The sequence below is a fragment of the Chroicocephalus ridibundus genome, chromosome 8, assembly GCF_963924245.1.
Source record: "Chroicocephalus ridibundus chromosome 8, bChrRid1.1, whole genome shotgun sequence".
Taxonomy (NCBI): Eukaryota; Metazoa; Chordata; class Aves; order Charadriiformes; family Laridae; genus Chroicocephalus; species Chroicocephalus ridibundus.
Genome location: NC_086291.1, coordinates 38505772 through 38518720, shown reverse-complemented (window position 1 = coordinate 38518720; position 12949 = coordinate 38505772). Strand labels below are relative to the sequence as shown.

Here is a 12949-nt window from a genome sequence, read left to right as displayed (position 1 = left end):
GGGAACAAGGGGTTTGAAGGAGCCAAACACAAGAGGGTGCTGGTCCAGCCCACATGGCTGCTCTGCCTCCAATTTCCCACCCTCACACAGGAGCCATGTCAGGGCTGGTGACTTTGAGGAGGTCCTTCAGCACCCAAGGCCAGCTGGCTGTTCACAGGGCAGGTGCTGAGCACGCCAGAGGGCGATGGACAGATGACACCTTCTGCTCAGACCCCTCCGAATCACAATGGCGTCTCCCCTCTGCTCCTCAGGGCTCTGCCCGCTGCCCCCGCGGGCCCTGGCACCACCATCACGACATCAGAGGGTCGTGATTAGAGGCACAGAGTCTAGTTGGAGGTCAGTGATGAGTGGCGTTCCCCAGTACTGGGTCCAGTCCTCTTCAATATATTCATCAATGACCTGGATGAAGGGATAGAGTGCACCCTCAGCAAGTTTGCTGATGACACAAAGCTGGGGGGGGTGGCTGACACACCAGAAGGCTATGCCGCCATCCAGAGAGACCTGGACAGGTTGGAGATTTGGTCAGAGAGGAACCTTATGAAATTCAATAAGGGCAAGTGCAGGGTGCTGCACCTGGGGAGGAATAACCCCCTGCACCAGGACAGGTTGGGGGTGACCTGCTGGAGAGCAGCTCTGTGGAAAGAGACCTGGGAGTCCTGGGGGACAACAGGATGACTGTGAGCCAGTGATGGGCCCTGGTGGCCAAGAAGGCCAATGGCATCCTGGAGGGCATCAAGAAGAGTGTGGCCAGCAGGTGGAGGGAGGTCATCCTCCCCCTCTACTCTGCCCTGGGGAGGCCACACCTGGAGTGATGGGTCCAGTTCTGGGCTCCCTGGTTCAAGAGGGACAGGGAACTGCTGGAGAGGGGACAGCAAAGGGCTACCACGATGATGAGGGGACTGGAACACCTCTCTGATGAAGAAAGGCTGAGGGATTTGGGTCTCTTCAGTCTGGAAAAAAGACGACTGAGGGGGGACCTTATCAACACTTATAAATACTGAAAGGGTGGGTGTCAGGAGGATGGGGCCAGGCTCTTTTCAGTGGTGCCCGGTGACAGGACAAGGGGTAACGGGCACAAACTTGAGCATAGGAAGTCCCACCTAACCATGAGGAGGAACTTCTTTGCTGTGAGGGTGGCAGAGCCCTGGCACAGGCTGCCCAGAGAGGTGGTGGAGTCTCCGTCTCTGGAGACATTCCAAACCCGCCTGGACGCACGTGTTCCTGTGCCACCTGCTCTGGGTGACCCTGCTCTGGCAGGGGGTTGGACTGGGTGATCTCCAGAGTTCCCTTCCAACCCTATGGTTCTATGATTCTATCCCCATGGGCTCCCCGCATGCCATTCAGCTCAGCGTCTCCTCGAGGCACCCGAGGGCACAGAGCCCCTTCCCTTCACCTCCAAAGGCAAGCGACGCCGATGCAGCTCGATACCTTGACAGCTGTGAGCAGGGCAGCCAACACCCCCGCAGTTCCCCTGTGCCCGGCGGGGACTCCCTCAAAACCCACTCCCAGCTGGAGGGCAGGGTTTGCTCCACGAGGGGAGCGAGAAACATCCCCCAGGCCACCCAGCCAGGAGCTGGGCTGCTTGGCACCCTCACGCGCCCCGGGGGCTGCCCTGCGCAGGCGGGAGCGGGCTGAGAAGGGCAAACAGGGACAGCCCTCCATTCAGAAACCTCCCCCTCGCCAGCCACCACTTTTATTAGAAGCTGTTAAAATTCACATCCGCCGTCTGAAATATCACTTCCTTCCCCTTCTCCGTGCGTAAGTCCCGGTGTGTGTTGCTGGTGCTTCTGTTTCCTACCTGCACACCCACCCAGCTGTGACTCAGTGCCAAAACACTGGGTGAATTAGGAATTAAACATTCTTTCTAGCAACCGTGACTCATGGGCCAAGGCTTTCTGCTGAAGGATAAGTTTTCTGCAGTCATGCTACATAAGTAATTCCCCTTAATACCAGCATAACTTCCCCCTCCTCCTGCCACCCCATACAACTACCATTCCAAAATAAAGGATGAGTATCCATTTTTTTCTGCCTAATCCAGGCAAAGATTAGCTTCAGCTTGTGCAAAAATAGTCAGCTCCCAACCTCATCTCCCATCCCAAAGATTAGCTTTAAAAGGAGGCCAGAAGCTAGGCGGAAAGGAATAAGAGCGGGTGCAAACCACTTCCCTTGGCTTTAGATACAACATGGCCCCAAAACCCCCAAAAAATGACACCGAGAGCTCAGACGTGCTTTTCCAGCCTGTCAGATACAGAAAGTTGATTTTCCCAGCCATCTCCCAGGCCCACGCATGCGTGCGTTTTCACAGGAGAGATATTAAACATAGCTCTACCTACAGCCACGAGCGCAGGTTTTTGAGGAGCATGGAGAGGCAGCGGACACCAGAGAAGCCGGGCACGGCTGGCTCTGTCCACCTCGCTTCCCCCTGCAGATGCGTTGGTGCCCGGTGCCACGACAGGGCAAGAGGGGAGGGAGGCAGCAGCCCACCCTGAGACAGCGGTGTCGCAGAGCTGGGGCCAGGTTACTGGGTGCTGGAACTGGAAAGGCACCCAGGCATCTCCCCACTCCCCGGTGGAGAACCAGGATGTGTCAGCTCCTGGTGGAGAGGCCCCTCGCCAGGACAGGTTTGATGGGGAGCCAGATTTCTTCTCCATGCTGCTCCCCAAGGCCCTTCCTGCTAGATCACAGCCACGGGATGAAAACAACAGGGGGAAAGCAAAGCTAAAAAGCCTCTTTAGGTTTAATATGCAAAGCCCAGGCAGCTCAATCAAGCAACAAAAGCTAAATGTCACTTCCTCCCATGGCACCGCCACTCTGCTCACAAAACAGAACCGTTTATGTCTGATGGCTTGTCATCTTTGTGAGACACCGGGGACGGAGCGCTCGCGCAGCCTGGGGAAAAGCTGACGCAGAGGAGAGGGGAGGAAGACTCGGTCCTTCACCTCGCCATGCACCACCAGTGCGAAGGGCGAAGGAGGCAGCTGTGAAATGCAAGAGGGGAAAGGCACCGGTCACCCCAACAGCCAACACAGTGCCGCCATGCCAGGTGAGGTGGGAAAGAGCAGCAGCAGCGCATGTGATTTCAAACGAGTGTCACCGAAGAGCACGCAAGCTCCACCTGAGGATGGACGTCGCCCCAGCCGTGCAGCCCAAGAGCACCCTGTGACCCACCTCCGAGCTCCCAGGCCCAGCGCCTCTTCCTCTGAAAGAGGCTGAAGTTTTCAAGCTCCAACTCCTAAAGCTCTTTCTCGTCTTGCACAGCCACACAAACGATCCCCGCTAAGTTGTAAAGACACCGAGTGTTTGCTGCCTGGCACAGTTAATGGGATTAATGGGCACTCGGCACTTCTGCAAAGCAGGCCGTGGTCTGAGTCACTAGCGCTGGATTTAGGACTCTATTTCCAGCTCAGCCGGGTTAGGTACCGGCACAGAGAGCTTCCACGCGCAGCGATGGACTTCAACTTTTTAATTTTTTAATTTTTTTATTTTTTTAACTAGGTTACAGTGATCTATTGCAGCAGGAACGCGAATAGATGCACCCACGCACATTTTCCTGATGGCCTCTCCGCAGGCGAGGAAGGTGTCAGCACTGGGAAGTCTGAAATACAAGTGCCTCTAACACCTTATTGACCGATTTCAGGTGGAAACTTCTCACTTAACCCAAAACACTTCCAAGCTCCTTACTTGTTTTCTCTTTTAAAATGCGGGTATCTTGCCATATTGACACATCGTCTGGAAGCAGAAAGGTTTTGTCCAAAGCACGTCAAAAACAAAGTGGGAAAAGTCAGTCAAACTCTCGGCTATGTACGAGAGATCCTCAGTGTCCCTCTGAGGTGCCCCTTTGGGGGCGAGTTTTACCACAGGTTGAAAGCCTCTCACCCAGCTCAAGCTGCGGGATACAGCACTTGGAAAAAATGGTCCATGCACATTCTCAAGACTAAACGACGCAGCGGGGCGCATAAGACACCCCCAAGCAGCCGGCAAGGCTGGCAGACGGACGGAGGCTCCCCTGCTGCTCCATGCATCCCATCTGGCTTCTTGCTCCGTGCTACCAGCTCTCAGCTCCTACCTGTGTTTAAGACATCCAGTGCTGACTAAAACCCCCGGACTGGGACTTTGAAGGGGCGGGCTGACTCCCCAGCGCTGTGTCCGACACGACATCGAGCGGCTCAATGCCACTGCGATACACCTCGGGACGCTGCACAAGGCAGCCGCAATCCAGCAATGGGGACTCTGGCAAGGCTGTGCCGTAAACCAGAGGTGGGAAAACCTGCTCCCACAGTTCAATCTGCCTCGCCCCGTGTGCAGGATTTATTCCTTCAATACAGTTTTCCAGCCCCAAAACTTGCCAGTTCCTCCTCTTCCCCATCACGACCGCGTGCTTGAATGCAGACGTGCTGCCAGAGCTGTAGAGATATTTTTAAGCACCTAAAAACAACGAAGCACAATCCTGCCAGGAAAACATTGCCTGCTCCCCCTCCCCACTCATCCACCTCGAAGCCCATCAAACTGCACAGCGAGGAACATGGATCAGGATGTCATCAGGGAAAATACCCCCAAAGGAGGGGAGATAACAGCTCCCTGTCGCCAAGAGCAGCTCCTTGGTCCTATTTTCTGCTGGGACAGGCTCTGACCCCACCAGCAGCAGGGACATCTGGACCCACCTCTGCTCCCCCGCAAGCGCAAAGCCAGAGCATCTCCCAGAGCACCGTTCCTTCAGCTGGAGATTAACTCGTGACGTGAGCAAAACAGGCTGGGCAATTTGGATTTTTTACACAATTTAATTCTTACGTACTTTAATTAATCACCAATTAACACCAACTTACAATCACCTATTCATGTATTGGGGGGGGGGGGGGGGGGAAATACCACCGAAACCCTAAAGCTAACACCTGTTTGTTCAGCACAAGCCAAGCACCTCTCCTCCCCGTCTCCCAAGCTGGATTTCACCACAGGTCACCCACTACCCCCCCAAGCCAGGGAAAAGCTCCTCTCCTGGAGCCCACCAAGGACACAGGCTCTTCACCCCCCAGGTTTTTAGGGGTCTTCAGTTCTGCTGTTTCCAAGGCTGAAGGTCTCCCCCAGGGAGAAGGATGCAAGATGAAAAACCAGGCACAAATCTCGCCTTCCTCTTCCCCCATCCCGAAGATCTCCTTTTCCATAACCAGGCAGTGATCTCCAGATGAGCGCAACAAAGCTCCTGCGGGGGACCGTATAGGGCTCTGGGGACCGCAGAGGAGGGCAGAGGTGACAGCTATCAAAAAGGGAACATGCATCAACCTCCTGAAGCCAGGCAAGCAGATCTATCCCAAAACAGTACTGGGCCAAGAGAGAAAGCCACTGAAACCAAACAGCCTCCGAGTTCCTGCCTAGAGGACAAAATGCCTCCCAAAAGCCACCCCTGGCCAGTATTTGGGATTTTTAATGAAATGCCACTTGTTACTGCTGCAGGTCATGGCTCCCATAAAACAACTGGTGTTCTCAGGGGGGTTCTGCTTGCTGGCATCACATTCAGGCTGAGACCGGCCCCAAGAGTCTCTTTGAGAAATTCTCCTGAAACGGTTAACTCCATCAGACAACACCAGCTCCCCGGATGCCAGCGCGGGGCTGTGCCAGGCTGGCTCACTGCAAAGCAGCCTCGGCTGGAACCAGCAGCCTGGAGAGGTGCCAGCTGCTTCCAACAACTTCAGCTCGCCCTGGACCCTCCCCTGGCACACGCAGCCGGACAGGGCTGTCTTCTCAGCCCAGTTACGAGACAATAGCCTTCCTCGATTTTCTGATCCACTTTCAAAAGCTGTAGGAACCCCAAATTATTTGTCCAGACCTTTCATTTTAAAAATAGCTAGCTAAATAGATGAGCTATTTTGTATAACCTGTCTTTTCCTTTCATTACTCCTCCATGCCAGAAGCGGATCCTCTCTCTCCCTCCTGCCAAGACAAAGAGCTGGGCACGAGCGCCTCGAGGCTGGCACCATGGGATAATACAAAGAACTAACCCCCCCAGACCTCAGCAAGCCCCCCCAGCCCCTTCTGTCTTTTGCCCATGGACACCTGCATCCAGCGCTGCAGAGAAACCAAGCCCTGCGATGATGCGGGCCTTCATCCCGCACAAAGCGGTACAGCTCCAAAGCCAGTCAAGTTGAGCGTTGGGCTCATCCATCAATGCTTCCAGCAGACTGAAAAAAGTTACTGCAAATAAATCACTCACTTTCCCGAGATCGGCTGTGGCTGGCATGTTTACGCTCAATCACTGCACCAGTATAAGCCGCATGCTGGGGACACACTGATCCCCAGCTTGTCGCACCTGGAGCCTCTCAGCCCCTGGCAATCTGACTGTCCAATTGATTTAATAACATGGGGCAATACACCACTGCACAGCAGCAGAGCATCCGTCCTCCTGCTGAGCCCAGCTGGCAAGGCTTGGGTTGGAAAAGCCTCCAGCTGACATAACAGTGAAGGTGTAATTCATTGAATCACAGAATGGTTTGGGTTGGAAGGGACCTTAAAGATCACCCAGTGCCACCCCCTGCCCTGGGCAGGGACAACACCCACCAGACCAGGTTGCTCCAAGCCCCCTCCAACCTGGCTTTGAACCCCTCCAGGGATGGGGCATCACAACAGCTCTGTGCCACGGGTCACGGCAGAGCAGGAGGGCACAGGGCACGTCGGAGGCTGAAGAGCTCCTGCAAGCAGCACATTTGGCCAACAGCACCTGAACATGGGGAGAGATGATGCTATTGCTGGGCTCATTCCTCTTCTGTGCACAAGTTTGAGCCCACAAATTCCCAAATCCAGCAGACTTACTCAACCCACCTCATATGCGCTGCTTTATCTGGAGGCGTAGTTTAAAAATGCAGGCATATTACTTAAAACCATAACTACACACCTGCTAATATCTGTTAGGTCCTGTGAGAATGCGTGGGACCACTATATTTAGAATTTAATAACTCCAGTTTGTGCATCCTCTTTACTGCAGACCTGCCTACATTTGTTTGCCGTGGTCCCAGTGGACTACGCGGCTTTGGCCAGAGCGGTGGGAGCCTGGCTGCCCTGAGCTGTGCCAGGGCCAGGCTCCGATGGGGTCCATTGGCTGTCACACTGCTGAGCCTGGGATGCAGGATCTTCAATATCTCCATGCACATGGAAACCTGGGGTCTGAGCATCTCATTTCCTCGTTTAATTTGCCCATGTTAGCATGAAGAAATGAAATAAAACCAGAAAATTGTTCATCAGAGCTAGAAAAAGCACCGTTGAGAAAGGACAGGGTCAGATATGGCAGCAGTTGCCTTTCACTTGCTTTCGGATCCCAGCCATGAAGCCTTTGGCTTTCTGGACGCCAGCAGCCAGTTCAGCTTGGGTCAAGGGTCTCAACTGGGGCCTCTCAACGTACAGACACTGGAGGGAAAAACCCAGCAAAATCTCCAGTAGCTTGGGTGAAAAGTGACACTGATTTCAAAATCATCCCGTGCTTCAATCAACACTTATTTTTACGCCCCTAATCAACCGAATGCAATCAAGAGAACAGGCTTAGTGTCTGCAGGTGCACTCATGCCCTGTCGCTGGGGGAGTTGGTGGCACCAGGGACACTGTCTCCATGCTCAGAGGAGCTGCCCTGGAGCACCTGCGTGGCACAGGGGGACAAAACGCGTGAAGGAGCAGGGAGAGCACGGCTCCCGGCATCTTGAGCTCGGCCACACCGGACCACCCGGGCACATGGAGAAACTTCCACTTGGGGGGACCATGTCCACCAGCCCCACACAGAGCACAGCTTCACTGGGCAGCAGCCCCGACTGATGCGTGGCGAGCCACAGACTCCAACATGTCCACACCCGGCATCCCCCCAGAAAATTTCGCACGCCAGCAATGCCACTTTTGTGGCTAATGTCCCAGAGTTAGAAAGGCACCATGATATCTTCTGTTACGTGGTAAACCACCCAACTCCCACCAAAACACAAGGTACAGGGCTGCAGCACCCTGCACACAGGGTGTCAATAGGGCGTAGAGCCCCCTGAGTGCCTCCTCGTCTCCCTCACGCCGGGGAGCGGCCAGGATGTGGCATATGCTCACTCTCCACACGGCACTCGGCTGCACACCCATCACACCCCAGGGATGTGCCACGCTCGGCGGCACCCAAAGAACTGACCTTCCTTCTCCACACCCAGCCCCAGCAGGTGTGCACCAGCACAGCAAAAACCTGCTTTCTGCCCGCAACACCAAGAAAGAGCAGAACAATGCTCAGCCATGAATGTTTCTGCTTTTGTGGAGAAACTGTGCCATGCTTTGAGCGAGCGGGGAAGAGGCAACCATCTCCCGCAACCACCGAGCGAAGAGGGGAGACAGCAACAGCACATCACGTCTCAGCGTCTCCGCAGCAGCGCGGGGAGCAGCAGGAAGGGCCCCAGCGACAGACCTCCAACTTCTTTTTTGATCCACACAGATACTTTGATAACCTTTAGAGAGTACAAGATGCTCGACAACCAGGGAAGAAACCGAGGGGGTATCTTGGTGCTAGTTTTTCCCCTGCTGAGTGTCCTGGCACAGACCCGCACCCCTCCAGAAGCAGGGAGAAGCCATGTGCAGGTCAGCAGGACGATGCGGGGACATGCACCGCTCCTCTGCCCCACCATGAGCCCTCACACAGGGGAAAAGCCCAGTGCAGCATCAAGTGCTAGCTGTGTCCTACAAGCTGCTCTTAATACCCAAGGAGAGACAAACCACCCAGCCACAGAGCAACTTTCTTAATTGCAATAACTGTGTTTACGTTGCAAAGCAAGGCTGCGTGTACCCTGCAGCCGGGGCTGGCCTTGCTGCCTCTGGCCAGGAGCCTGAGCACCCCGACAGCAGCGTGCTCCAGGGGATTTCCAGTCAGCCCAATGCCACCCCAGTGCGTCCCCCTTATCAATCCACGCTGCAAGCCAGCTGGTGATGAACCACGCATCTGTCTGCCCAGAGGAGCCCCCTTGCCATGTCACCCTGTCCCCGAGCACAACCAAGACACCCCCGCAGCCCCCCCTGGCCACTGCATGCCAGGAGGCTCCATCAGCACCCATACGCACGGGCTTCAGCTCCACCTGAGAAGCCACCTCTCGCTGCCTGCGCAGCCGGGGGTTCCAGACGTGGCAGCACGAGGGGCAGAGGGAGGGAAGGGCAGAACCCCACTACCGGAACGAGAAGCCAGCGCAGGGGCACAGCACAGAAAGCAGAGGCAAGCAGGTACACGTGCACGTGGTCACCCACCCCGCAGACATCCGAGATGTATCGCCGACACCTGGGACGTGCCCTGGGCAGGGAGACAGACACTGGGGTGCAGAGCAAGACAGAGATGTCCCACAGAATGGGCTCGGGAGCCCCAGACAGGACAGAGGTGACGCTCACACAGCTCTTGGCTTGCTCGCAGCCTCCTCCCCAGCCCCAGGAGAGGTAAAGGGGAAGCAAAGCACCAAGGACTGCATCTCCCACCCAGCAGACACACACGGAGGCAACTAGGACAGACGGGCCACTGCCACCCCATACCTGCACTCGGTGACACTACAGCAACAGCTCCCACTCCGCCAGCCCCGCCGCCCGGAGCGCAGCTCCGTTCTCGACTTCCTCAGGCTGAAGTACTCCGTCAGCTTCCCGAACGAAGCCATGGCCCCTGCGGCGTCCAGGCGTGCGCCCGCCTGCGTCCCTGGGCGCCGGTCCCACTGCACGCTCATGCATGCTACAGCCCGGCTGCGCTCGCGACCCCGCGCGCTCTGTCAGCCCGCAGGACCGGGACGGGAGCGCTGCGAGTCGGAGAGAGAGAGACAGCACAAGACAGGAGGAGTTTAGCCAGGAATTACTCGTTGGACAGTCCACAGCGCGCTCCACAGCAATCCCTCACATTTCAAGGGTAGGAAGCCCTGCCTCCCTGAGCCAACCGCAGGCGCCACGCTGCACGAGAGCGGCTGGCGTCTACACGCTTATTTAGTGTGATGCTGCAGAGATAAATTAAGGAGGAGGGGGGGGAAAAGAAAAATAATAATGTCCACTGGAAAGGATCCCTCAGTAGCGATGGCACAGGTCTGTGAGCCCCCACAGCAAGCGACACCTTGGCAGGTGAGGGAGCTGGCCTCTGGGGAGGTGGCCCAGGGTAGCTGTGGTGGCCCTCAGCCAGGCAAGGGGATGCCGTCTGGATCAGAAGGCGACGAGAAACCCTGAGAAATCGGCTGTTCAGATGAATTTCCAAAGGGTCTGTTCTTACGGCATACAGAGACCAGCACAGTAGGTGGAGAAGATCCCTGCTTGCTCTTCTTGCGGCTATTCAGAGTTCACCAGTTTTCCTCCCTCCCTGTTTTCCAAAGCAGGAGGCACCCTTCAGCCTCCAGCAGCACCTACCTAACATGATTTTCCAGCCTGTCACAGAACACCTGAGCGCCAGGAGAGGGACAGACATTTAAAACAAGTCTGATCCAGCTAGAGGTCACCTGCGGGCACCGCTCCCCTAGCCCCGGCACAAAGCCCTTCTCCAGCAGGCAGCCGATAAAGGGATGCTGAGAACCCAAAGGGAAATCCTACTGCCAAACCTCCCCTAGTCAGGAGCACTTGTCTCTGCATCCTCAGTGCCTGACGCCAGCTGGGCGGAGGAAAAACAAGGGCTTAAAAAAAAAAAGAATAAATCCAAAATCTCGGTACAGCCCCACAGAGCAAAACCAGATTAAGTCAGTGAAGCATGTCCAGGGCAAGGGGTGTCTGCCGGCGACTCACAGCCACGCCAAGAGACCCTCGAGGAAACAGCAGAGAAAACCAGCATTAACTTGACTGGCAGACCAGCAAGCCACCTTCGCATCCTCTCGATCCCTCCGTTGTGGATGCCATGTTAAAAACAAACAAACAAACAAACCCCCCATTCATTGCTATTTCCCCGCTTAGAGCCATCCACTGCGAGCAGCCTGCTTGCAACGAGGGATGACCCCCCGCCGCTGAAAACCTGCTGCGTGCCTTGCCGAGCCCCGCTTCCCCTCTCCCTTATTTTCTTCTGGGCTCTGGTTCAGCTTCCCGCTCCGAATTAAACGCCTGTAGCAGCCGGGTACGCCCCGCCGAGCGTGAGCCCACGGCCCCCCGGGCGGCTGGCTGCCCCCGCCGGCTGCTGGTGACTCTCCGAGCGATCGTCACCGTCCCTGCTCGCCGTCACCGTCCCTGCCCGCCGTTCTTTCGGTGGGGAAGGGGGGGGGGGGGGGGGGCTTTTAATCTGTTTGAACTGCCTCCGCTCCCTGCCTCCCCACGCTGACATTCATCCCAGCAAAACGGCACAAAGCTGCACACAAAGCGGGGGGCTGGCGATGCGCCGCGGGGGACCCTGCGGCCGTGAGGGACCCTGCCAGCCTCTCCCTCAGGCAGGTACGTGGTCCCTCAGCACCTTCCCCCTCCTGTTGGCACATCAGGAGGGGAGAGCTTGGCTCGCTTCCCTCTCGCTGCTGGGGAAAATAAAGCTGTCTACCCGCTGCTCCGCGCAGCCGCCCCCCTTCGTCTCCCACCTTCTCCCTCCGATGGGCTCCACCGCTGCCGGGGAGGGATCCAGGGCGCTTCCTAAAATCGACTCGCTTGCGGCGGGAGGGCTGAGGCAGAGCATCCGCTCGCTGGCTCTCTCCGGCGCAGCGTGAGCCGGTGACACCGTCACCCCTCTTATCTCCCGTCGGCTCCCCGTTACCAGCCGCCGTGAAATGCAACACGTCAAAGGAGGTCAGAGAGCCGGGGAGAGCGGAGGGGGCTGGCGGGAGGCAGCGGGAAAGCAGCCGAGGCGGGGACCAGACAAGGGGGAGACAGAAGGGGACAACTCTCGTTCCCCTGCCATAGAGGGCGGGCGTAAGGCTGGCTCCCTGGGAGGCAGCGGGGTTAAGGCACACACATGCCTTGGGAGGAGGGTAGCGGTGGTTACCTGGCGGAGACGATGTTATCTGCTCCTGAGCTGTGCAAAGGCAACAGAAGGGTGGAGAGGAGGAGCGGGGTTAATTTGAATCCCTCTCTTTTCCTTCCCCTCCCCTCCCCGCCCCGCCCCGGCACCACCTGATGGGAGGGCAGAGCAGCAGTGCTGCCTCAGGGATCCTCCTTTGGCATTGCCAAAGCGGAATTGTCCGGGGACAAAAGGGCAATTTGGAAGACTGTAGAAAAAGCAGCAGGAGGATGAGACAGACTGACAGACACACCTCCAAGGAACAAGCCAGTCTTTCCCTGTACTCCGGCTGCTTGAGGGACACCCCTACAGCCGGGGACACCCCACAGTTCTGCAATTCCTTTCTGGGTGGGTAGGTAGAGCCACAGCTCTCGCAGGAGAGCCAGGCCTCCTGCCCGGCTGCGAAGCTCACTTTGTGAGCCCAACAGTGCCGGCACTCTGAAAACAAGGAGGAGGAACCTCTGCCTTCATGAAACTCCACGTCTGGGTAGTTGGGGGTGGGGGGATTCAAGGTATCAATGCCTGAAAGCTCAGACAACTCCATAAATACCTCCATCAATACCTCCGCCTGTGAGCAAAAAGTGATACTCCAGGCAGGTTTGCTGCCCCACAGCCCCCCATTGCATCCCAGTCCCTTGGACCAGGCTCCCTGGGGAGCCACAACCAGCAGTGGGGCAGAAGCAGCACAAGCTCCCATGGCACTCCTCTGTCTTTTTAGTCCCTGGTTTTCCAGGGGTGACTTGGGGCAAGGGAAAGGTTGTCTCCCTTCCTCTGAGGCAAAGGAACAGCCCCCGGGCCCTTCCCTGCGAAGGAATGACAAGGAATGACATGGTCAGCCCTCCAAGACAGGGCTGTCACACCAGTCTGCCTCCGCGAGGAGCTCCGCGCCTTTTATGAAGCAGCAGAGGCAATCCGCCGAGATATTGCTGAAATATCTCTAATTTCACATTAACGATCTGCTGTGCTGGGGTTTGCAGCCACATATTCAGTGATGCGAAAGTCAGCTTCCCACTTTCACTTAACTGTAGAACAAAACAC

General features: G+C 56.6%; 1 protein-coding gene across 6 annotated transcripts in view; it reads right to left on the bottom strand.

Moving 5' to 3' along the window:
* LOC134519808 (ankyrin repeat and fibronectin type-III domain-containing protein 1-like) overlaps window positions 1–12949 on the bottom strand; it is a 262952-nt gene that overhangs the window by 195769 nt on the left and 54234 nt on the right. For 2 of the 6 annotated variants that reach the window (XM_063344457.1, XM_063344459.1), the window contains exons 1-2: window positions 11496–11662; window positions 9511–9764 (exon numbers count right to left, since the gene is read on the bottom strand). The exons of 3 other annotated variants lie outside the window; for them this stretch is intronic. In XM_063344457.1, coding sequence (XP_063200527.1) covers window positions 9511–9695 — 185 coding nt within the window. In that variant the 5' untranslated portion in view covers window positions 9696–9764; window positions 11496–11662. Of the gene's footprint in view, window positions 1–9510; window positions 9886–11495; window positions 11663–12949 lie in introns of those variants that run through there. One more of the 6 variants, XM_063344458.1, reaches the window with a different exon arrangement.